This window comes from Eretmochelys imbricata, chromosome 5 (genome assembly GCF_965152235.1).
Source record: "Eretmochelys imbricata isolate rEreImb1 chromosome 5, rEreImb1.hap1, whole genome shotgun sequence".
NCBI classification, from domain to species: domain Eukaryota; kingdom Metazoa; phylum Chordata; order Testudines; family Cheloniidae; genus Eretmochelys; species Eretmochelys imbricata.
The window spans coordinates 95963813-95991156 of NC_135576.1; the positions used below are offsets into that span (position 1 = coordinate 95963813).

A 27344-nucleotide genomic window follows, 5' to 3' on the forward strand; every position below is an offset into this window, starting at 1 on the left:
ATATAGACAGATTCATGCATTTTTAATAAGTAATAATCATAATACCCATCTCTTGTATAGCATTTTTCATTAGTAGATCTCAAAGCAAAGGAGATCAATATCATTATCCCCATTTTACAGATAGGGAAACTGAGGCTTAGGGGGTGAAGTGACTTGTCCCACACCAGGTCAATGGCAGAGCTGAGAATAGATACCAAATCTCCAGAGCCCTAGTCCAGTGCTTTAGCCCTTAGACCACACTGCCTCTTTTTGAATATAACTGATATGGTACACCAAAGTCACAAATTTAAGTTTTTATGCAGTCTCAAACCAGATTTCTTAATGAAGGATTTAAACATTTTAATATAGTCCTTTCATCGGAGGATCTCAAAGTGCTTTACAAACACTAAAAATCCAATCTTCACAACAGGCGTGTGAGGAGGGTAATTATTATCCCAATAACACAGGCTGTGACATTGAGTCATACAGAGTAGGTGACTTGCCCAAAGTCACATAGTAAGTTTGTGGGAGCGCTGGGAATAGAATACAGATCTCCAGAGTCCTTATTCTGTATTTTAATCACAAGTCTTGCTTCTTAACTTTCTATGCGTATTTAAAGAGTTCTAGAGAGCAGTTCTGAAGTATCACTACAAAAGGCTTCTCTTCAGTAACTATATTTAACTACATCCATTTCAGAAGCATTTACCTGTCAACACAGTTCATGTTGTTAAGCAAACAAATTTCTAGCTCTTGTTCAAAAAGATTCCTGTGAGCCACTTTGTACAAATTGTACTTGGGTTAACGGTGAGACTGTTTTACAAACCTCCAATCTTGGCATTAAAGGCGATTCCTACTGTGCAGTGTGAGTTGTTTGCAATGGCTGCCACTTCTCCAGCACAACGGGTTCCATGCCTGTAGGCAGAACAGAGATTTTTTTAAAGCGAGTAACATTACCCACTAAAATGCAGATTGTCAATGTTTAAAGGTTTTGATCTTGCTCATCCTCAGATGCAAAAAACATATCTGGATGTCTGTGCGAGATATTACTACATGACCCAGTCTGTAGTGCATATGTTAGATATAAAATTATATTTCGTAAATAGAAAAGGATTAACAAACAAAGAGATGAGACTAGGAAACAAAAACAGTGATGGTCAACGACAAAGAATTATGTATAAAATTATAATCATAACCCCTAAGAAATGTCAAAGGGCATCTTTAATTTCTCAAGCAACTGATAAACTATATTTGTATGAGATAAGTATCGTCTTTACTCATGAGACCACAGTAATAAGCTAAATGCTGATTAACTCTAATGATAGATCAAGATATCAGAATTAGATACTTCTCACAAAGTCACTTCTTTATTAACCTGTTTATAACTCACCAAATTTGTTCATAGTATCTCCCCCAAACTTAACGTTGAAGCTCTTTTTCTCCTTAGAAGCCTGGTTTTCAATTTCACTAACACCAAACTACCTCAAATTTCATAACATATCTCATCCCAGGGTAGATTTTTTTCCCCCAAACCTGGAGTAAATCACACAAGGATTTGCAGAGGTATGGGTTTTTTTAAAAAAGTTCCCTGTTTTTCATTTTCAGACTTCCCAAGCCGTATTTTTGACTCATCATATTCTTGAAACAATTTTTTGCCTCAACAATGCACGAATGCCTCCACTATTTACACAAACTTAAAATAGCGAAACAGGTACCTGAAATTTGATTAAGATTGCTTTGAAATTTAACACAAATTTCTACTGTGCATGAACTCAGAAAAATTTCAAACTACATATACTGAATGAAGACAATGACATTTAGCTTAAAGCCTACGTTAACGCATATACCCCAAATGACAACAAACATCCCCTTTATTGAATGTTTGCATTACACAAAACATTTACCCACCACCCCACTACGATGTTGATGCAGGCCCAGAAAAACCTATGCTTGACATCCTACAGAGACGTGCCTTGAGAAACTTTCAAGGGTCTGTGCTTCATTTCCGTGGCTCCTTTTATATTTCTAATGTACAGAAACAAGTTCCCAGGTTTTTAAATGGCACTTTAAAGAGATGCTTGGCTAAAAAAGTTTTGCACTTGTCCTTTGTGTTAATGTCAAGATGATGTAGTGCTGTAGAATGAAAGAACGAAGAAAATCTTGGTTATGATATTTTGCCAATCTACAAGATGGGAATGCTAACTAGAAATAAGAAAATGAGCTTTATTTGCTGTTGTTATTTTAGAAACAGGAATGTGGAAAAACCCATTCAAAGACTGTGTAAGCTCAACTGCGTTCAGGTAAAGGAAGGAAGCTGTCATATTTCAAACCAACCCCCTCCCAATTTATTATAGGCAGAGCCAGGGCCATCCCCACAGGGTGCGGAGCCTGGAGCGGAAGTGGCGGATTCCTCTCTTCTGGGATTGACCGTGCCGGCCAATAGCACCAGCCTGCGAGCCCCCCGCAAAGCAGTTGCCCCGATTTGCCATACCTAAGGGACAGCTCTGGGCAGAACTCGCATCTTTGCCTAAAGTTAAAGTTGCTTAACACTGTCCATTATAAGTCCCAATTTTTGATTGCTTATGCTCTGCCAAATTTTAAATGCTTGGGTTGAAATTTTTCATATTTTTCATGTATCTGTGCCTGGCTGAGTTCTTTTTGAAAATTATCACTATATATTGTGTCTAAGATGGATATAACTCAGATTGCTAAGGAAAACTGACAAGCAAGAATCAATTTGCTCCTTTCCTCATTCTTTTTGTTGCTTTTCTATGTGGAGAAAGTCTGTCTGTCATTAATGACAAGCCAGAAACATGTCAAAACTTACTTGGGAAGACCTTGACTAACGCTGGACTTACTGCCTTCTGGAGTCTTCTCACCTAACAGAGAGAACTTGCAATAAAGCTTCTTCATAAGAAAAGGGAAGGGGCATTCATCACTCTTACACATGCTACATTTCTCCATGTGAACAGGAATTGGGCCTTGGGATTGGGAGCTTCTCCAGGTTTATACTGAATTTAAGGCATGGCAAATTCAGAAAGCCTGGGTGTGCCATGAGGAATGCAATACATATCAAAGAGGATAACAATGCTTTTTCTTTTGCATGCCTCTTCTTACTCACACACAGCATTACTATTCTTACAGAGCTTGATCCTGCTTTCTTTGAATTCAGTGGCAAAACTTCCATTGACTTCAACAGTAGAGAGTTTAGGCCCACAGTATGCATCTATTATGATGACCTAGTAATCATCCAATTCTGATAATCATATACATAACTAGCCCAAATTACAAGACTAAAGTGAAGAAGGTAGGCCAGAAGCAGCACTTTTAGAACTCAGGCACTAGTTCCAGAAGTCTTTCTATTTATAAGACAATCAAGCCCTCTCTTGTCTTGAAGCGGCATAATCCTAAAAGCTTAAAACTAAGTTTAAAATCAATGATTTTCTGGATTCTCATTGAAGTTTATCAGAACAGTTACTGGGATCTTTTGTTTTTATTGAATAAGTACAGGTCGCTGTAGCAGGGCAGTCACCCCACTCCAGCCCTGAAAGGGTTAAAAGACAGCCCTTGGAGAGGACTGGGGCTGAGAGCCAATAAGAAGAGGCTGGGAGGCAGCCAATCAGGGCCAGGCTGGGCCCTATAAAAGGGCTGCTGGGCCAGAAGGCAAAGTGTCTCTCTCTAGCTTTGGAGAGAGATGGACCTAGCTGCCTGAAGGAGCAAGGGTACATGAAGCCAAGCAGTGCTGGGGAAGGGCAAAAGGAGCTAGGGAACTCCAGCCGGGCAACTCCCCAGACTGAGGCCTTGGTAAAGGCCTAAGGAGGTACTGGGGCTGCAGAGGTGCAGCCCAGGGATAGGCAAAGGCAGCAGGTCCAACCCCCTTGCCAGTGATGAGTGGCCATTACAGACTGCAGTCTGCCCCAGAGAATGGGGACTAGATGATGACTGGCAGTAGCCACTGAGGCAACATGGACTTAGAAGGTTGGGGGCTCCCCTGGGAGGGGAGACCCAGAGTGTGGGGGTACTGCTGCGGGGCAGAACCCCAAGGTAAAGGGCACCAAGGTCCGGGAGGGACACGGGGGCCTGAGGCAGGCGAGACAGTGGCTAGCACAGGGCGCTACAAGGGCTGGAATTCAGCTAATTCCCTAATGACCAGCAGGAGGCACCATGCCAGTGAGTGCTCGATCTGCTACAGTCACCTTTAAGAGTCTCAAGAAAGTATTACATACTTTTCCCCATGGAAAGATTTTTGCTTAGCTTTATCAACATGTTGCTTTCACACAAATACTTCTGGTTCAGTGCTTGGGCTGAGGTTCAGTTAAGTTTTTATTTGTTTTCTGAACTGGTTCATTTAGCCCACTTAAAATTACCCTAATTAAAAGCAGATTTTATAACTCTGACTACAGGTGTGCTCCATGCTGGCAAATCCTTATGAATCAGCAAAGATAAAAGGGATGAAGAATGATGCAGTATACATTATTGTTTCCGTATACATTACGACTTTCCTCCTCCTCCTCCCTCCTCCCATTCCAAAAGCATTGTTGAGTTTGAGATGTAACCAAGGTTAAAATGAAAATGCATTCTGTGAAACCAGGAGCCATCAGAGCAAGAAAGTCTTGCTGAATAATATACGAACATCTGTATTGTTTTCAGCCTGCCAACTGTCCTGCTTGACCTGCATATCTTTTCCTTTTGTTGCCTACTGTCATATTTCGCTTCACAAGGGTGATATCCCCTAAAAGATAAAAGCTAATGGCAGAAGCATGTCAAACTCTGAAAGATACGCTGACTATTGAGAACAATTCACACAATGGACCACTGTGCAGATGTGTAGTCATACTCTAAAGAGGCCTTCTTTGATCAGAGAGATAGTTACCTCACCAGTTTGTGGTCAGACCCTATACAACTGATCTATATAAAATAGTGTAAGACAATTGCACACCATTGAACCAGAGAATTTGCCATGACATCAAGATTAACATTAAGATTGGACAGGTTGATGTTTAGAAATGGTAACTAACAAAACTATAGTGATTTATTCAGCAGTCTGAGTGCAGAATCGAGTTGGGTGAATACTGTAAAAAGATATTCCCAACCATTTTGTTCCAGAAAAAAACCCCAACAGTAACCTCCTCGCATTTGCTTCTACAGTATCTGAACTACTTTTTATTTTTTTCCTCCATATGGCTGAACTTTTGTACAAACGAATGCTGGCAGAAAGAGTCATATCTATGTTGTTATATGTTTGCATGAGTACTCACAACAACACACTGTGCGTGCAAGCATTTTGAAAGCTTTTAATGTGCTTGCAAGTAACCCAGTCAGAAAGCCCAAACAATAATATGTGAATTAGATGGCTAATCACCAGTGTGAATAGTGAAAGCAACAGGCATAATGAAAAGTTTGGGAACAGTTGCTACTGCAGGCTGAAATATGGTTACATAAACCATTTGGTTAATAACTCCAAATAACAAATAAATATTTCAAAATCAAAGCCTGTTAATGAATAACTAGAAATAAGAGAAAGAAATGAAACTTGTCAATATAAACAGTTTGCTATTAACAGTTCACCTAACCCTAGTGGTGATCAAAGTATAATCCAGTGCAAATATCTCAAAGGTCCTTGAGTTTTTGTATTTAATTCTTCTCAACTGTTTACATTCGACTGTCCTAGCTCTCATCCACTGTAAGGTGCACAGGAGAGCAAATAAAAGTAAAATGGAGCAGAAAAGCCCCCAAAGCAGCAGAAGACAGGGAATCAGCAAAGCCACCTAGCACACTCCTTCTGCCAAGAAGTTCACAGAAACTCTCCAAATACAAAGATGGTCTTGTGATGAAAGTATGAAACTGGGACTCAGGCAACTTGGATTCAATTCCCAGCTCTGCCAGAGTGTGCGATCTTGGGCAAGTCTGTGCTTCAGTTTTCCATCTATAAAACTGGGGTAGTAATACTTTCCTTCCTCATGGGGGCGCTGGGAAGGTAAATTTTTTAATGTCTGAGAGGCGCTCAGATACTAAGGTGATGGATTCCATAAAAGTACTTAAATAGACCAAATTAGATAAACAGAGCCCTGCCCAGAGATCCAGAGCTGCCAATCATGTCTAGCTAGCCAGTGAGGACAATCCCACCACGTTTCCTGTCAAAATTTTCTGTCTCTGCAGTGAGGCAGACATTTCGTAAACTCCGCTTCTCACACAGAACTGGACTCTGACTTTTCAGCCTTATATAGCAATGAGTGTTCTTCAATTTGATCTTAATAGTCTCAGTTATTTTGGTCAATTCTTTCAGATTTTGAACAAATGTTGAGCTTTCTTTTTATGTTCTTCTCCAGCATAGAACAAGTTCTCCTTGATTAAAAAGAAAACGATGGACAATGGAAGGAGGCTGAAGCCAAATCCCACCATTTCAGCCAATGCTACTTTAGAGACCAATAAGGGGGGAAATCTGTATTTTGATTGCTCTGCTATTCCAGAAGAACCCAGTGATTTGTCAGACTCTTATGAGGCTGCTCAGGGAGTGCACCTAACAGTCTCGCACAATAGCTCAAAGCTTCTATAGTGACAACTGAATTTTGGTAAGAATTTCCTGGGGAGTAGCTGAACCTACATCCAACATTTCAAGATTTTTGGTTTCTAATGAAAGCATCAGCAATCTGGCACCTAAAGTTATATGTTGGATAACTCGTAAAGTACTTGAAAAGGAAAAAAGGGCAAGTCTTGCTACTCACTCTGCCCAAGTGGTGTCTGGGATGGATTTAGTACCTGCAGGAATCTACTTCCTCAGATAAAGAAAACATCTTCTTGTCTGTTGTTCCATAAGGTTAGCTCCATGTCAAATAAATAAATGAGGATACAGGAAAAACTGCATCGGATCTACTTATTCTTCGGATTTCAATAAAAGAGGAAAAGAAAAAAGGTGGCAGAGAATGCTTTCAAATATACAAGGGGAAAAAACCCCAAAGTAAAAAACAAAAATCCAGAAAATCTTATTTCATTTTATTTCTTTTCTGACTCCTTGTTCATTTAGGAAGATGAGCTGCTGGATTCAGACATTGGCGCTAGATTCAGGACACACTGTTTCCCCTTGATTATTTCCAGATAATGAGAATAAAAAAGTAAAGACGACTTTCTGAATTCAGAAAAACAGAGCAAGAGGAGGTTAGACGCTTATCTGGTAAATATTTCCAGTTATGTAAAACAAAATAAATGGGTATTCCAAACATTCCAGTCCTGGGAGTTGCAATGAAAGTGTAACAGGAGTAAATGTAGCAGCTTAACCACTTCCATGCAGTGTTACATATCTGATGATACAGTATGTGATTGGACGTGCTGTACGGAATTTGAAATTGCAGGAAACAGCAAAGGGAGTTAATAGACAATACATTACATTTTACAAATATCAGAAGGACAAGTCAGCCCACATATAAATTGCTAAATATTGTGATATAGTGGGGAAAGAGCAGCCTGTATCTGCGAAGAGTATGAGACATCAAGGAATATTACTAGGCATCTTGAAGAGATTCCCCCCACCCGCCAGATAACAACAATCCAGGGGATCAGAGAAGGAGAAGTATACCCAGCTTCGCAGACTGCTGGAATTAACGGCTTCACGTATTAGTTATATTATGAATAATACTGTGTGTGAGTCAACTTTTATTGACAAAGTGCAAATCAGCAGAAGAAAACAAACAGAAAGAAACAAGTTACAGTCACTACCATGTTCAGTAGGAACCAGCAACACAGTACAAGGATCCTTGCTGTATGGCCCACCAAGAGCTATTGTTATATACATGCAAGACTCCAAAGATAGAGAGGATGCATTTCAGGGAAATGGTCAAGAGCCAAAAATTGATGGGCATCCATTTTCTGGAGCCAAGCACTTGATCGCTGTTAGTACTCTATCAGCACTCAGGGGACCAACACGTTTTGATAATATAGGGCAGTGCCATAATAGTGTCCTATAGACAAAGGGGAAAGAAGAAGCATCACTTTGTGACTAGAGGCCACGGCAGGTTTCAGAGTAGCAGCCGTGTTAGTCTGTATCCACAAAAAGAACAGGAGTGCTTATGGCACCTTAGAAACTAACAAATTTATTAGAGCATAAGCTTTCGTGAGCTACAGCTCACTTCATCGGATGCATAGAATGGAACATATAGTAAGAAGATGTATATATATACACACACAGAGAAGTGGAAGTTGCCATACAAACTATAAAAAGCTAATTAATTAAGATGAGCTATTATCAGCAAGAGAAAACAACTTTTGTAGTGATAATCAAGATGGCCCATTTAGACAGTTGACAAGAAGGTGTGAGGATACTTAACATGGGGAAATAGATTCAGTATGTGTAATGGCACATGACAATGTGTAACGATAAGGCCATGACACTCTCTGAGTGGGAGAGACAATATATGCTTTTCTTCCAAGTAATTCACCTAAAGGTCAGTCTCCCAAATCAGAATAGTAGAGGGTTTTGCACTCACTTTTCCCAAGCATAGATGACAATGCAAGAAGAAAGGCAGTGGAGAATCTGGCCCTGATTTCCCAAGCAGTCTGGCTGAATAAGGCAACATAAGACAACATAGCACCATAGTAATGAAGTCCACATCCATCAGCTTTCCACTGAATAGTATCCATTATGTGAGTCCAAAAAGAGAATTCATGCTTCCAAGGAAACTGCAAAACCATCCTGTGTATTTAGTAGCGTTCATACTTTTTGTCTATTGTTTACAAGAGTGGTTCCCAAACTTGTTCCGCCGCTTGGGCAGGGAAAGTCCCTGGCGGGCCGCGCCGGTTTGTTTACCTGCCGTGTCCGCAGATTCAGCCAATCGCAGCTCCCAGTGGCCACGGTTCACTGCTCTGGGCCAATGGGAGCTGCTGGAAGCAGCGCGGGCTGGTGGACATACTGGTTGCCACTTCCAGCAGCCCCCACTGGCCTCGAGCAGTGAACTGCAGGCACTGGGAGCCGCGATCGGCCGAACCTGCAGACGCGGCAGGTAAACAAACCGGCCCGGCCCGCCAGCAGCTTTCCCTGCACAAGCGGTGGAACAAGTTTGGGAACCACTGGTTTACAACAACGGGTTTGCAAAGGAGAAGCCTGATTATTTCTGTTTACGGCAAATTATAGTTAAACAATTTTTTCTTAGTAGGGGCCAATCCTGCTCCAATCTATGTCATTGGGAATTTTGTCAAAGTTGGATGTTTGCTTTTGAAAATCCCACTATCTGCAATGCCCATCTGCATTTTTAGATGACTAAATGCATTTAAAAATCTTACCCTTCTTGTCTCTTCTTCAGTGCAATTAACTGAGCAGTTATAATTTAAAAACACGGTTAATGCTAAACATATATATATATATGTAAGTGTTTTCTCATGTTTTATTCTAAGGGAAAAATATAAGAGGAACAAGTATTTCTGGAGTAATATATATATATATATATACACACACTACCAAGAATATGCCATAAGTTAACTAAAACTTTAGTCCCAATTATATGTATTGTGATAAAGTTCTTCCTCTACCTTGGTGGGTCCTGCACTTATTGGCAGATTTTGCTCACATCAGAGATTCACAGTAGCTCTCAGTTGACCACTTTCATGGCTCAAATCTGCTGTTCACTCAGATAACCTCATCACTGGCCAGCATGGGAAAAAAAGAGTAAGAACAATTCCTGCAGTTTCTGCTGATCCACCATGTAGGTCGGGGAACAGCTCAGAGACCTTCCCCTCTGGTGGAACCTCCTGTGTTGGATCAGGAGTTGGGAGGTTTGGGTGGGAAACCAGGCCCACACTCTACCCTGGGTTCCAGCCCAGGGCCCTGTTGACTGCAGCTGTCTAGAGTGCCTTCTGGAACAGCTGTGCGACAGCTATAACTCCCTGGGCTACTTCCCCATGGCCTCCTCCCAACACCTTCTTTGTCCTCACCACAGGACCTTCCTCCTGATGTCTGTTAACTCTTGTACTCCTCAGTCCTCCAGCTACAAGTCCTCTCACTCCCAGCTCCTTACGTGCACCTCACTAACTGGAGTGACAGTCTTTTTAAACCAGGTGTCCTGATTAGCCTTAATTAATTCTAGCAGCTTCCCAATTGGCTGCAGGTGTCCTAATTAGCCTGCCTGCCTTAATTAGTTCTAGAAAGTTCCTGAGTGTTATGGAATAGTCCCTGTTATCTTACCCAGGGAAAAGGGACCTGCTTAACCTGGAACTGATGTATCTACCTACGACCACTATCTTGTAGCCATCTGGCCTGATGTGTATATATTTAAAATTCTTGCCAACTGACACCTAGTACACCACATTTTAGCCCAATGTGAGTTTTTAAATCAAAGGCTGTATGTCCTTGCCTTTTCTGAAAAAAAAAAATAACAATGGTAGAAGAAAGGGAACAAATTAATAAAAAAAGTTGTGAAGTCTGACAGATGACCTCTCTTTTGTTATTATTACTTTTTATATGAATTAGATTGTAAGCTCCTTTATGGCAGGAAATGTATTATTGATTCTTAGCTCACTTACACTAGTGCAAAACAGGAGTAACTACAACAAACTCAATGGAGATAAACTGGTGTCCCAGTAAGATCAGACTCAAACCCAATTCACAATGCCATGCACATCTATAATGTGTGGCAAATTGCCGGCACTACTATGATGGGTCTCGCGCTTTCTCTTCTTGGGTGGGGGTTCAGGGCACTGTTTCTTGTCCCTGAACTGGGATATTAACTGCCCCACTAGTGTCCTAGAGGAGGGGAGTGGAGAGGGAGGGACCCAGGCCCGCCCTCAACTCTGGGTCCCAGCCCAGGGGCCCTAGGGATAGCAGTAAACTACTAGAACTAGTGGTTCCTTCCCCTGGGCTACTTCCCTCTCCTGCCTTTCAGCTTGTGGGGCTTCCTGCCCTCCCTCTGCACAAACTAGGTGTCCCTTTACCTAGGGTCTTGGTCTTCTTAGCCCACCGCAGCACTTCTCCAAACTCTCCTCTGCTTCCCTCCAAACTGCTCTCTGCTCCAACACCAATCCACTCTGCCTCAACTCCTCCACTTGTCTGATTGAAGCAGGGGTTTTTTATCATGTGACTGGCTTCAGGTGCTTTAATTAATTTATAGCAAACTTTCTTCCCTCTACAGGGAGTAAGTTTCCCTTCTAACACTTTCCTGCTGCCCTCTGGCCATGCTGTATCACAAATGCTACACACAAATATTTGATAATAGTAATTCTTCCCTGACATCCACCTGTTCCAGAGAAATAGTAGAAGCAGGGAGTGTGGCCTTGAACAACTGGAGGCTGGGACTCCATGAGAATCTGTGGTCTCAACTTCTTGGCTCCCCAGCCATACAAGAGGAGGCTATCCCCAACCAGTCAGAGAGACTCTGGATAGAATGAGGGTCACGGAATATTGAGGATGAGCTTTAAACAGCATTAAGAAATCCTATCATTTTTGCTTATGGCTTCCTATAAATATGGCTTCTTAGCCACCCTTTCCGTGTGTAGCCCAGTGAAGCCATGGCAGATCGACAGTGGAAGGGAAATCCTTGTGTTGCTACATTTCTCCCTTCCCCCATTTAAATCTACAGGAACAAGGGAGTTTTGCTGCATTCCATGACACACAGCAGAGGCCCAAATTCTAACCCTCTGAATGGGGTTTAAACTGGAAAATGCTGACATTAGCTACTCTGTTTAACAACTTAATGAGGGAAGGAGACAGAACAAGATTAGTGCAAAATTTACACAACAAAGATCATTGTGATGATTGTGTAAAAGCAGCCAATCTAAGTAATTGCTCACTCTTGAATCTTTATAGCTCAAGACAAGAATGGAATTAGTTGTCTCCAGTTTGCAATAAAAAGCACAGACCATTAATATAACCCTTGAAATTAGTTCCGGCTACATTTTGATGTCCTGGCATTTAATGGTTATGAAGTAACACCTCTACTGATGCTCAAACTCCTGGGTAGATAAAGAAAGCTACAAGTTCCACCTGAACCAATCATGAACAAGCTCAATGTAGTCTAGGTTTGATTCACAGCAGCACCATTTTGTTTGACACAAACATATAGATGCTGTGAGCAACAGACAGAAGCAATCATCAATGTATAAATATTTACAATAAATACAAATGTAAATGTTTTCCCATGTTTTCTTATAAGGGAAAAATACAGGAGGAACAAGAACTTCTGGAGTAATATATATATTTATTCATTTATTACCTCAGATATCTCTGGTTGAAATCCACTCTGCATACATAAACCCCAAGTAATCAAGCTCTGTGAGGGTGGAACAGTAGGGGAGGTAAAATCCACCCCCAAACTAGGGGCAAGATGCATCGTTGCTGCTATTTAACAATAATACCCACGGCCTCTCTGCACAATTATATTGGGTGCTGGGGCCAATGTGTCCACATAAACATAGATCTGTGGTCCTGTCCCAGGCTTAGCCCCCACTGTGGCATTCTGTGTTGAGCTATGGAAAGCTGGTGCACTTTTTACATGATGCTCTGCACCACAGTAAAATTCATCCCACATGCATTTCAATATATAATTCAGTATCAATGCAAAACTATGACAAGTGTGTTAACCCAAGTTCATGCCTCCAAGGAAAGAGAAGAAGGGATCTTTTTGGAGTGTAACAGGCCACTTCCAGGAGCAAATCTAGATGTTGGTGAGAATCTTCAGAGTCCTGTTTCAGGATCAGCCATTTAGAGACTGATCACAGCACATTAAAAATTAATTAATCTGCCACCAAATAATGCCTATTTGGATATAAGTTCTCAGAACTCAAGGTTATCTCTCGGACCATTCTATAGCAGCATCACTTTACAGTAGCATTGCTTGTGGGAAGTCAGGGTTGGTTGCTTCCCTCCAGTTTCAATTGCAGCTACTTATAGTTTTAAACAGGATACATGCCCTTTGGGAATTAATAAAACAGGTTTGACACGATGCACTAAAGGAAAAGTTACACTTTCACACTAGTGCAACTCAGTCTATTGAAGTCAGCTGCATTTGACTCTGGGCTACACATGTAAAGTGATCAACTTTTGGAGCAACTTTGGTTAATGGATTTGGTGTCCACAGCCCCTGCTATTCATTCCTTTGTCTGTACAGCAGCACTTCACAAGAATCCTGTAACTTCTGAGCTGCTAGTCCTTCTACTGCTACCAGGGAAATTTGAAAGGATCTCAGTTGTCTGAAAGAGCAAATGCGCACAAGACAAATGCTGAATACATCTGCAGAGGAAAACAGGTTCTGAAAAAGTTCTCACTCCCCTTCAGCAGCCACTGTCCTGTTCCTCAAAGTCTGCATTAATGCAGTACTCAAGCATTAACGTGTGAAATGACCCTTCCTTGCTCCTGAGAAATGCTAGCTGGTTGTTGACAGGCCACAATTTACCAAATGATAATCTTCTCAGCAGCTTTCCCAATTCTTCTTCTCTTTTCCATATTTCCTTTCTACCCCTAAGTGCCTTTCACACTCGGTGTCCATGCAAACATGTTCCATATTACACAGAGGCTATCAGATTGTCATTTCCATCGTCAATGTGCCAGACAGCATTCCATTAAAAAAAAGAAAAGGTGTTATACCCTGGGAAGGGGAGATGGAAAGATACACCTCTATCTCAACAGGAAACATCAGCAGAGGGATAGACATGGAGCATGGTGTTTTGATGTGTTTTTAAATGTGCTACCTAATTGATATCAGCCTCTTAAGCCTGGTCTACTCACAACATTCCACTGGTTTAAATTAACTAATGGTGTGAAGTTAAACCTATGTATTAGTTTAACCAGCACAACTTTGTGTGTGGACATGCATATATTTTAAACAAAGCTTGTACCAGTTTAGTTTGCCCTTGTAAATTTACCAGTACTGTATAACCTTTTAAAAAATGATTTAAGTGTGTCCACACATAAATGCATCTGATGCATCCGATGAAGTGAGCTGTAGCTCACGAAAGCTTATGCTCAAATAAATTTGTTAGTCTCTAAGGTGCCACAAGTACTCCTTTTCTTTTCACACACAAAGTTGCACTGGATTAATTAAAGAGGTTGACCATCACACCCTTTGGTAAACAAAGCAACTATTGTGTATAGACAAGCCCTTATACCAACTCTACCCAGATACCCACCTGGGGAATAAGCACAGTGTAGATTTTTGCTAACTCTTCTGGAGATTACAACTGAGCTTAGCTTGGTACCTATTTTAGACCTTCAGTTCGCAAAAGAAGTCACTGTCACTGCAACTGCTTTACACAAGTGGCCACAATTAACTATTAAAGTATGTTTTATGGAAACTTTACACTATATACAGATGTAGCTGCTTACATACAATGCAATACATTGGAGAATTAAGACCATTACATTTAAACAATGGTGTTGCACCATTGTGAAAGGAGAATGTAATGCTATGGATGACCAAGAAACACAGGAAATTACAAAATGCTGTAGATTTTGGCAGAACTTATACCAATACCTAAAGTTAAGGTTTCCTGATACTTTCTATTGTAAGTTCCTGTTTTCAGTTGCTTTTAACTTTGCCAAACTTTAACCACTCACACTGAAATGTCCATATTTGTTCTCTGCCTCAGGCAGAATTTTATTTTTAAAGTTTCAGCACAAAAATAGTTCAGTGTTTCTTAGAACAAGATTAGGGAGAAATGGTAGTTTTTCTAATACAAAATAATTTTTCCAATCATTTTCTGACAAACTTCTGTGCTTCAATGCTTCGGAGCAGGAAATTGGAAATTTGGCAGGGTAAAAGTCCTTGGGCCAGGAGGTGCCTTTTGCTGTCATCATGAAAATCTGCCCAGATTTGGCTAAATTTTATGTCTCTGAAAAGTGTAATTTGCACATGCCCTGTAGAACTTCTTAGAGAACTGTTACTGAAATTTCCAAACCTTCTATCTGTAATGAACATGCTCCAGCCCACCTGAGCTCATTAGATGTCAACTATGCTGACCCACCTACAGAATAGGCACTGGCTACAACTTTGGATAGAGGGGACATGGCAGCAGTAGCATCAGCAGCTGCCCTGCTAGCCTAAGAAAAGGAGTGTTTGGTTAAGAGCTAGGAGTCTGCTTTTCCACTGACTTGTTAATAATTCTATTCATTTCACAGCCCTTATTACTTAACATTTATTTCATTAGGGTAACAGGTAGAAAAGTATAATTCCTCCCATTTTACACATGGGGTAACTGAGAGCTTGCACAAGTTACTTCTAGCAAAGTTGAGAATAAAACTCATTTCTCCAAGATGACAACCAAAGGCTCATCTAGTTAGCAACACTGACATTCAGAATGTGTCAATTTTATGTGCTTGTCTCTGCTGCCTATAAACACTAGACCACTTTCCTCTCCAGAGCCAGGAATAGAACTGCTGATTCCCACTTCCCAACATTCCTCTGAAGCCTAGAAAGTAGCATGTAAGCCAATGACAGAGTATGTGTTGTGTCCCCCTCTAGTGGCCGGCCCACATAGCTGAGAACAGCTACTGCTATCAGTTACTTCTTTACTTCAAGTAAAGGGGCGTGAAGAGGTCGATGCTGTGGATGTAAAGGCCCTGCATTCCAAGCTTGCTGATGACCCATAATGGAGCCAATACAGTTCCATATGATGGATGTCTTTCTTTTTGTCATGTTTATCTTTATAGCTAGCAGCATGAATAGTGATGTTTCTGGAGGTCACCGAGCTGCCATGGTGATAAGTACTCTATCTTAAAAAATAACACATTTCTCTGAAGCTTGTGTATCTACAGTTGTTACATTTAACCCCTAAGATTGTGATGGTTTTAAGAAGTTAGCAAATAAAGAAAATTTCTGGGTTTTTTTTCCAGTTTGTTTCCTTCATGCATTTGACTGCACTCTGTCTAGAGAGTTTCACTCTTCCTTCCATCAGGACTTGTCTGCAAGGGAAATTGATCAGAATAGCTATTCCAGAATAGCTCCCCAGTGGACTCTCCATTCTGGAATAGTGTCCACATGGGGAGGAATAACTATTGCAGAATAGTTTATTCCACAATAGCTATTCTGGTTAATTTCCCCATAAAGGCAAGCTCTAAGGCCCCAGTCCTTCACACATCTATGCACATAAAGTATCAAAGTGAAGTCAATAGGACTGCTCACATGTGTCAGTAAGTGTTTACATGATCATGGCTATAGTCCATTTCTCCTTTTCCTAAAGTTATATTAAAGGAATTAAACAAACAAGGACATACTATTGAAAGATGATCTATCTCAGACACTAGACTTTTTAAGATTAGTTACTTACTTACTAAAAAGTTCACAGTGTCTCTTTAATAAAAGAAATGAATGTGGGAGGAAAAGAGACTATAATCTGAGTGTGCAGAAAGAGCCATGATGGGATTCCCATGCTCCAGAGACAGCCCAAATTTTGCTGTGTAATACTTTCTGTGATCCCCAAGCCCCACTGCGAATTTTATAGTCCCATGTCATCTTAATTTTATGGTGCTGGCTCCTTCCCATTGTAAATAAATTTCCATTGACATTCTAACTTCCTCTCCTCTTGTCCCACTTCCCCCTCTAGTGCATTACAATATATCATCAATCGCTATTGATTGTGATTCAGACTTCTCATCCAGACTGACAGAGAAACTATGCAGCCAATAGAACAGGAGTACTTGTGGCACCTTAGAGACTAACAAATTTATTTGAGCATAAGCTTTCGTGGGCTACAGCCCACTTCATCTTGGGAGACAGACCAAGCCCGCAACCTGAAGTAAATATTCTCCAGCAACCACACACCACACAACAAAAACACTAACCCAGGAACCTATCCTTGCAACAAATCCCAATGCCAACTCTGTCCACATATTTATTCAAGTGACACCATCATAGGACCTAATCACATAAGCCACGCCATCAGGGGCTCGTTCACCTGCACATCTACCAATGTGATATATGCCATCATGTGCCAGCAATGCCCCTCTGCCATGTACATTGGCCAAACCGGACAGTCTCTACGCAAAAGAATAAATGGACACAAATCTGACATCAGGAATCATAACATTCAAAAACCGGTAGGAGAACACTTCAACCTCTCTGGTCACTCAGGAACAGACTTAAAGGTGGCAATTTTGCAACAGAAAAGCTTCAAAAACAGACTCCAATGAAGAAAAGGAGTACTTGTGGCACCTTAGAGACTAACCAATTTATTTGAGCATGAGCTTTCGTGAGCTATACAGCTCACTTCATCAGATGTTGCATCTGATGAAGTGAGCTGTAGCTCACGAAAGCTCATGCTCAAATGAATTGGTTAGTCTCTAAGGTGCCACAAGTACTCCTTTTCTTTTTGCGAATACAGACTAACACGGCTGTTACTCTGAGACTCCAATGAGAAACTGCTGAGCTTGAATTAATATGCAAACTAGATACCATTAACTTGGGTTTAAATAGAGACTGCGAGTGGCTGGGTCATTCCACATATTGAATCTATTTCCCCATGTTAAGTATCCTCACACCTTCTTGTCAACTGTCTAAATGGGCCATCTTGATTATCACTCCAAAAGTTTTTTTTCTCCTGCTGATAATAGCTCATCTTAATTAATTAGCTGTTTACAGTTGGTATGGCTACTTCCACCTTTTCATGTTCTCTGTGTGTATATATATATATATATATATATATATATCTTCTTACTATATGTTCCATTCTATGCATCCAATGAAGTGGGCTGTAGCCCACAAAAGCTTATGCTCTAATAAATTTGTTAGTCTCTAAGGTGCCACAAGTACTCCTGTCATTATGCAGCCAATGACATCTCAAGTGCCAGAGCAAGCAATTCCCGTTCTTCCAAAACCTCCACACTAGAACCTTATCATTTCTGTATAGCAGGGAAAAAAACAAAACACATAAAAATAACTCATCAAATGGGTAGAGCTGGTTGTACTAAAAACACTAAGACAAAAATATAAAATCAAGCATGACAGAAAAAGCTCCTAAAAATTACAGGAAGGCAAGCCGGAATTCTCATTCCCAATCATCCTCAGGCAGCAAAGGACACCCATTCGTTACTAGAGAAAAGGTTAGGAAAAAGCTTTTGGAAAGGGGAGATTTTGCCTTTAAAGGGGCACCTCCTCCCTCTTTTCTCTATGTTCTTCTGTGGTGCAAATGACTGAAATATACAAGAACACTGCTCTGAGGAAGCATGGAGAGGTGAGGCAAAGCAGAGGAATAGCATAGTGATGTGTTGGCGGGTCACGTGGCTAACAGCCTGCTATTTTATCCATGTTGCAGAGCTCATTTGGATATGTGGTGATTATTTCAATCCCAGAACAACAGTTAAGAAAGCAATAGGGTATTTTAAAACTGTGGTATCCTGGCCAAATTCCAGCTTAGGCAATTACATTCTGCCTACTCTAATTCCCACTGCAATTTCAACTGGCTATGGTATTGTGTTCTGTCCTAAATTCGATGTGATGCTGCTGTGCACTATTAAACAGACAGTTTTCTCTCTAGAGCTGGTTGCATTTCAGGTTAGGTGAATCCCTGTCAAAACAGAGCCAAACCCTACCCTTATTTGTGTTGATGCAATAAGGCATCAATCCTGCACAACTACATTTTCTAAGGGAGTTTTAACATGGACTTCAGAGGGTGCTGGATTAAGTCTCTGCTAGAAAAAGGGGGTTGGGGAACATCTTCCCCAAACTGAACTAGTATGGCAGCATAACTGTAAAAAGATCTCTAAACTGGGTAGCCCACATGGTCTGAATGAGGCACAGTGTGCTGGATTGTACATGGCTAGGCACCCTATGCTTATGCTGTTATGTGCAGTACATGGTAAGTGGGGTAGTAAACTTAGGTTAAAGAAGCAATGAGGTGTATCCCTCAAACAAAACCATTTGTTTCCCTTGACAACCTGTCCTGTGCTTTCTAATATCAAACCTGCTGCTAGCAACTTTCCCAGCCTGCCACAATTCCCAAGAGTTGGGCAAGTACATAACTCTTAGTTTGTATTTCAGTTTAAGTTTGTTCATCCACATTTTATCACTTGGGAGAGAAAGGGATCCCCTAAAGAACTGCCCTTAATGTATCTTACAAAAACATTTCATAGCTAATGAAACTCTTTGTCATTAGTTTAGAGTTATGCAGCTCCACTTTTGGTTAACAGCTTATAGTTTACCTGCAAGTTTCAGCTTTGGACTGTTACTGTGTGGGTGTTCTATCCAACTTGTAATTAAAGGTTGTTTTAATGGTATATTAAGAGGAAATCAATAGTATATCCAAATATGTGTGCTTTAGCTGCACAACACAAATAGAAGATTCAGTGGGCCAGATTTTCCACTCTATTAGACCGGTACACCTAAACTCAAGTCAATGGAATTACACAGGCACAAAACAGGTGCAACAGAATGAAGAATCATAATCACTCTCTTTAGCGTCCTCTAAGCTAAGGTCTGCTATAGGGAGAAATCCCAAAGAAATGCATTTTCTTACTTAAGTTCCTACCCAGCTGTCCTGTTAAACCAGGACTATCACACTGATACATAAAACAAACATAGTCTTATTGCAGATGTGGTCTGCCCCAACTTAAATGAATAACTGTAAACTACTGTTAAGTTTTGGGATGGAAAACCCATTCTTTCCAGAAAAAAAAATCCCTCTTCCTTAAATAAGACCCCCACAAACCCAGGTCAATACACGGGTTCATCTTCCCTCTAATATATTGTTGCACCATGGACCAGCTGGGACTTAGAATGTGAAGGGATGATCTGACTCATCATCATCAATAATTCATATATAAGAAAGAGAAGTAATGGCATAGAACTTCACAATAGTATTGTATCTGTGAGTCCACTTTTTGGGTAGCTTAAATAATTAGAACTACGGAGACAGCTTTTATTATACTTTCTCGGGTAAATACAGGAAAAGTGAATCATGAGAATATTTTTTAACACAGTCTGAAAGGAAAGGCTGCTGCTTCTCGCACATCTATTATTCAAGTGAGTTATACTGCTCAGTAACCAAAACCAAGGCATTGAAAGGACCCCCCCTTCCCTCCCCCCCCCCCGCAAACAAATGGAACTTTGTTTTCTTTTCTCTCTCTTTTATTTTTCCTCCTCTGGAAATCTGTTAACCTCGGTGACTTTTCAAACCAATGTATTCCTTTTGATTTTAGAAACATAACCATTCAAGCCAACTCTGAATTTTGGAGAGATTATGTAGTGTAGTAAACAGACCCTTTAGACATAGGTTCAAACCCTGTTTTAGAACAGAAGTCAAATTTCTCTATTGACCATATACTAGCAAATCCACCACACAGTCTGATGTGATGATTAATAGTCATGCTTTGTGTTTCTATGAGATGTTCCTTCAAAGGATCTCAAAACATTCTACAAACATTAATTAAGCCCCTCAACCCTCCTGTAAGGCAGACAAAGATTATGTAAGGATTACCACTGAAATGCAGCCATCTAATGAATAGACACAACAGCTGGGTAATGGTGCACAGCAACTCCACATAATTGTTTAGGACAGGCAGTGAGGAAGAATACTTTTGAAATGAAATTGCAAGGGGAAACTAGTTAAACATAACGTGATTGTCCAAGCTGGACTTCAGACAAAGTTTAGCTCCTTTACTCTTGCAAACAGTACAATGGATCTTTAATTATAACAAACGGTCAGATCATTGATTTAATATCTCATCCGAAAGATGACATGATCTCCAGAGTCATGGTGTCTCTTACCACTCTGATGGGGAACTAGATCAGTATTAACTCTGAGGCTAGCTGCTAAATCACCAATACTGCTCCTTGTAAAATATACATGTTCTATGGAGAGCTACCCATATATTGCCTGAAACTGCTTAGTTATGAACATCTGCTAAAAATCACAGCACAAAATGAGTATACCAGCTATAGGCCTGGTACACATAAGAGAGGCCCAAGACTAGATAGTAGCATGTTGCAAATCAGGATTGGGCTGCAGTGGAAAAGCTTTCATAGCACTTACCTGCCTGTTAACAGGTTTGCCAATATTTTTTGGTAATCACTTTCATAAACAAGAAATCCAGACATAAATCTACAGGACAACAACAACAAAATCTGCAGTTTCCTAATAGTACCTCACAGCCATCAACTAAACTTGCAGAGAAACTGCATGAGATTCTGAGTACCTAAACTCACATTGACTTCAGCAGAACTGATGAAACTCTGCCCCACTGTAGGTTTGGTCTCCATGTGTCTACTAGTACACATACCATCAATTAGTTTTCCTTTCTAAATTGTTATGTTCTCCTAAAGGGGACATGTTTGGTGTTACCTAAGCCCCATTTTGTCTTGCACTGAGAAGGGCATTTTCTTAGGACTGATTTTTGGAGCGAGCAATCAAAAAAATTCAAACTCTCTGTGTTAGATTGCATTAGGTTCTTCAGTGTTCCATATTTGAATAATGACATGATAAAGTCAATAGACCCTTTTATTCCACTGAAATCACTTTACTGTCCATTCAGGATGCATTAGAATCTGTTCTGCCTGTCAGATATCTAATATCCATTCTGATTAAATGACTTAAAACATAGATTCTGTTGTCCACTACAAAACAGCATCCATAAACTGGCAGAAAACGAATTGCCTTTTGGCATTTTATTGGGAAAATGTGTTAATTTGACAAAGGAAGAAAAATGGCAATGATTTGGAATGGGTATATTGGTCTTCTGCTGGAAAAAACATTCTCATTATTTTGGACCAAGTAAAAGCAAAAGAACTCACTGTGACTTATTAACTCTCTCCCCACCTTTGCAACTGCATATAAAACGGTGTAGATACTATGAGCTGTAGATATTAGAAACCCAAAGAAATATTTTTTATCTTTTATGATTTAGGCCAGCAAAGATTCCCGACTTCAAGCATGTTTGTATCATGATTCTTACAGTCTATATGCAAACACATTCTTGTACAAAATACAAATTCATTCATTTAAAAAAGTATATATATAGGGTTATTAAAATAAAATGTGTTAATTTAATTAAATATAAAGCCGCAAAATTTGGAACTGTATTCCAACAGAGCAACTATATGTCTCCTAATCAGAAATTATAGGCCTGATTTTCTTCTTTCTCATATGGAGCAAATCAGAAGTCCTTCATTTTAAAGAGATAGGTTACTAAACTCTGAAATATCAAAGGAAAATCTCAGCCTGAAACAGAGAAATGCCTTTTTTTGTGTGTGGTCCAAAATGAAAACTTGTTTTAATGTTGCTAACGTTTGTTTTCGTTTCTTCAATTTCTAAGTTTACCCAATGGTGTGGGGCTGAAACCCAGTAAGTCTGTTTGCATTCTATCCAGTGAGTTCTGATGGCTAAGTGACACAGTTGTTTTAAAATGATGTTTACAGGTGACAGCTAAATAAAAGACATAGAATTAAGCAGCAGCACTCAGCACTAAATCAAAACAAGATGACTTGCATAGCAAGAATGACTTCATACACAGCTGACTGGTGTCTTTAGCTGTGCAAAAGAGAAGTTCTAGTATAGGCCCATACCATTTACAAGCTTCACAATTCTCTGCCAAGTTGTAGAAACCAAAGTAAACTTCTGGCAGGACTCCTACATACCACAGTAGTTAAAGACACTATCGTCCTACTCTAGTTTTGACTAAAAGCTTCAAGAGATTGATTTAAGGTTTTTTCCTCCCCCCCCATTCTCTACACTTGAGAACTTTATTTTTAAATATCATTTCAAAATACATCATTCAAGTTTATCTACTGCCTTTTCACAAATCCCAATTTTTGCTTGCTCATAATTTTATATTCCTAATAAGCCTCATTACTGATTAAAAGAGAAAAGTTAGCAAACAGTACCAGTACCCTGAAGTTTCCCAGCTGTGTCCTAGCAAAGCTCAACGAAGACAGCTGCTTAGTTTTGCAGCATTTCTTTTTATTCCTTCTTATCACTCCACCCCCATAATTATATTGCTTTATAAAATAAATTTGCTTAGCCTTCTGATGTGTACTTCTATGTCCCACTATCCTTTTTTAATTGGAACATTATAATGCACTGTTGAGTTGGAGCAGTGTTAGAGCAGGAACTGAGAGTCAGGAGATTTGAGTTCTTTATCTACTCCTATTTATGATCGTGGGCAAGTTGCTAAGACCTACATTTTCAAAAGTGACCACTTCTTTTGGGTGCCTCCATTTTTGTGGGACCAATTTGAGACACCTGGCACCTGATTATCAGGTGTATTGAGCAACCAGAATCCCAGTTGAAAGTCAGTGGGGTCAGGTTTTTAAAGGTAGTTAGGCACCTAAAGATAGGCACCTAGCGGGATTTTCAAAGATGCATAGGTGCCTAACACCCACTGGGAACTGGGCACCAACACACTTTTGAAAATCTCACTAGGTGCTTATCTGCATTTTTAGGCACCTAAATAGCTTTAAAAATCTGGCTCTGAGTACTAAGGGTACTCAACACCTCTGAAAATCAAGCCAGAGATTCCTGATCTTGGGAAACCAAACTTTACAGACATGTCTAACAATTAAGGCCTTGACCTTTCTGTACCTGAATTTTTCATCACTAAAATGAAAATGATAATAGGCCTCTGTGTAAAGCACTTTAAGAATCTCAACTGAAAAGTGCTACAGTACATTTCACAAGAGCAAAACTCTTTGCAGTCTATTTTGCTTCTTTTTTTCTGTTTTATTTAACAGATGTCCTAGAAGCATCTCCTAACAGATTCAATTTGATCATTAGCATTTTTCTTGTTGACATGTAGCCTGTGATCTTGGGTTTGCTGCTTGCTTCACCAAGTTAGCATAGCAGCAAGTTTTGTATAGCTTGTTCCAGATGAGCCTTTTTGTTTAACATTACAGTAAACCACATCTGCAGGATGTTTACAGATTTCAATGCAATATGGTTTTATTGGCAGTTACTATCTAATTGCACTACTGTTTTAGAAGATTTTTCTAGTAAAGAAAAGACAGACATTATTCAGTAAAGTGAGCATCAGTATGAAAAAAGGATAAGAAATGCGCCAATGGTATAGGATGGTATAGAGAGAAGAAAATAGTTCATGCATCTACTTGTGTCTAGAAAATAATGCTTGAAGCATGTAAACAACAGCAAACGAGAGAACCTGAATTAGAACATACACTAACATTACAACCCCACATAAAATAGTTAATAATAATAATTTATTAGATATGCTATTCTAATCAATTTCAGTATAATAGATTTCTGTGTGAAATGAATTTTTCAGTCATTTACAACCTCCTATATCACTGTTTTAATAGCCAAATCCCTGATTAATTCTCATCCAGATCTTACTATAATATCTTTATAAAAAAACATAATGGATATTACATAAAGTCTTAAATTACACAGCTTACTTTAAGCGGCACACTTATGCTATGAGAAAATATTATTGTAGCAGATGATCTTGTATGCATTCATTTTCAATTGTTTATTCATATATTTTCTTGAAATTTTTGCAAAATATTTGTTTGAAGAAGCGTTTCTTCCCAAACCCAGAGCGGCTGTGGGCATTGAGGAGACAATACACAAGTGGGCAAATCCCAAGCACAACACTCAGCTTGATTAGCCAAACTGGGCACTTGGCAGAATCCGCCCACCCTTGCCATGAAAGTTATTGCAACCCAAAGACTGGAAGAGACACTGCAGCTCCTTGTATCGTTCCCCTCTCGAGGCTAAGAAAATCCAAGTGGCCCAGCAGCACCACTTCCTTTGCCATCAATATCTCAGCCACATTATACAAGGAGTCCCTGAAGGCAGAGCTCTCTGATGCACAGGGTATGCACCAACCCTGCACAGCCCACCACCATTTTGCTGCAGGAGCAGGATTTGTCCATTTAAGTTAATGGATGTTTCGCCACTGACGCTAATGGGAGCAAGATCGGATCCTCAGTGTCCTTTTGGAGAGAACCCTCTGACCATAATGGCTGCAGCATTGATGGGTTTCAGACAAAAACTAATCAAGGATGGCTTCTGTAACATGAGCACTGTAGGGCTGAGGGGGGAGAAGAAATAGCCTAAAACACTGGAGTGGTGAGAAGGAAAAGGCTTCCTCCCTTATAGCTTCTCTAATGCAAATCTATCTTGCAGGCAAGTAACATTCCAGTACCTGCCATGTATATATAATGTAGGGATAATCTTGCAGTGGCAGGGAGTCTAGATAATTGCCTCTAATGTCTATGATTCTATAAAAAGGATTATACTTCCCTGTGCAAAGTACCATGCTTAACAGATACATAACTGTCCGCCGGGGCCCCAGTGATAGTGCTGGGCTCTTTCAGGTGCCCCAAGAATGGTACCAAGAGCCTCCCAGGGAGATTCTTGGACCACTAAAAATAACTGCTGAATAACATCAAACAAGAAGCTGATCTCCAAAGGAGAAAGCTGTCTTTCAAACAGAAATATCTAACCATCAGCAACAAAGGACATACAATTACAATCGGAACTAATTACCATTTGTTAGTTAGTTTTAAATTGCCTCTAGTAAAATCACACACACACACAAAACTTCATTAATTTTGAATTGAAGTTGCTGAAGTGTATTTCCTCACAACACCACAAAAATTAAAAGTGCAAGGAAATCATAAGCTAAGGCAAAGTCCACACAAAACACAGTACCAGACTCCAATAATTTGCTTAGAAACAGCATCTGAAAGAAAGGTTAGACTTGCCAAAAAACAAATTCAAACTGGGTTCATTTTTAAATGCTTAGAACTCTAATTAATGGACTTACTTATAAATTCTCAGATAAGTACACCTCACTCTAAAGCATGTGAGGAGACACATTATATTATATATACATAACATAGAGTTAAATGCAAATCTCAATGCTTTATGGAGACATTCGGATGCATCCCTACTACATTGGCAGATTTGGTATGTTCTACTTGAGGCACTGCATTTAAAATGTCAAACATGCCAGAGTGAACAGGCCTTACTTGTTTTCGTTGCTGGCATCATACCGAGGCATGGGGTCAATATCGTTGCTATTGACATCATAGCTGGCGTTCGAATCCTGTAACCAACAGAAAAAAGAGAGAGAGAGAACCAGTTTCTTATTAATTAGCCATTGACTCATGGGGCCCACATACATTCTTCAGCAGGTTTCTACAAGAGAGTAATTAGGTTAACTAACATTCCTGAGGTTTTGTGATGTTTTAGGAAAGGATTATATGTTCAATAATTACAGGATTTACCTTTTTAAAATTTTGTTTTGGAAAGGGTGGAGGAAAACAAATACATTAGACAAAAGTATTTTTCCAACAACCATTATGAAATAGGAAGAGCTGCTTGTCACATATGTAAATTTATTACATAAAACTCTATATTCCTCCTCTGACACCTCTGTATATAACACCTGAAAAAGAGACGAGGTTTGCATTACATTTATCTAGGTTCAATAACAATTGGATATAGTCTAAGAAAAGAAAAATTCCTGAAACTTTAGGAAGCAGAGATCCTTTATATTCCTCAAAGAAAATATTCCCACATACCGTTCAAACACATAACACAAACTATACACTCTGGAAAAGAATATACCTTTTTAAACTTCCTTATCTTTTCAGAGAGCATAACTGTTTGTAACGTATGTGAAATATGTGTTTTTGTCATATTGTCCGCATTTACCAAGATTCTTCCTGTTGAAAATAGTTTATAGTGCAAACAGTTGCTTGTTTCTGTGGCTTCTGTTAACTGATGTGGTAGCATGTGGTGTGTTGACATGGCAAGCAGATCCTTTTAATCTCTTCTTTGTTCAAAACCAGTTACCACATCCACCTCAAATTTTCCTGTTTGTAGCCACATAGAAGGCATTTGTCATCAAACCAGTGAATTGCCCTGGGGAAATTCCTCGCTGGCAGGGGGAGAAGGTGGGGAAGGTAGTAAATAGCTGCATTATATTCACTGGAAGGATAGGACTGGGATGATGTTAGTGGCATCTGATACAATCTTGTCTGATCTATGAGGGAGGAAAGTTGTACCTGGCTTGTTTAAATAACCTATGATATGGGAATTAACATGAAAGATGTAGTGCGTGTGAAGATCGAACGAATCTTAAAATTGACAAATAAAGCTATATCTTGTCACTGATTTTTAGGCAGAACTTCCTGTTGATTTCAAAAGGGAGTTTATACACAGGATGGATGGCAGGATATGGCCGTAAGTGCGGCTAATTCAAAATCAATGGCTTTAGAACTGTGGACCCATTTCTAACATTTTGGACCGGATGTCATCTCTACGTCTTGAATGCTATGTCAGGATGAAATTCACCCCTACAGCTAGCACCCTTTGTGCTGGCCCTCTGCACAAGAGAATTTCATCCCAAATGCACTCATCTGTTTTCTTCACTGCTATTCATGTACAGCATGCACAGTCCATTTCATAAAAACAATAAGACACCCAAGGTCGTGCACTTC

General features: G+C 39.9%; 1 protein-coding gene across 2 annotated transcripts in view; it reads right to left on the reverse strand.

The window, feature by feature from the left end:
- PCSK5 (proprotein convertase subtilisin/kexin type 5) overlaps nt 1–27344 on the reverse strand; it is a 299090-nt gene that overhangs the window by 174818 nt on the left and 96928 nt on the right. For both annotated transcript variants that reach the window (XM_077816394.1, XM_077816397.1), the window contains exons 5-6: nt 25869–25945; nt 803–891 (exon numbers count right to left, since the gene is read on the reverse strand). In XM_077816394.1, coding sequence (XP_077672520.1) covers nt 803–891; nt 25869–25945 — 166 coding nt within the window. The remainder of the gene's footprint in view (nt 1–802; nt 892–25868; nt 25946–27344) is intronic.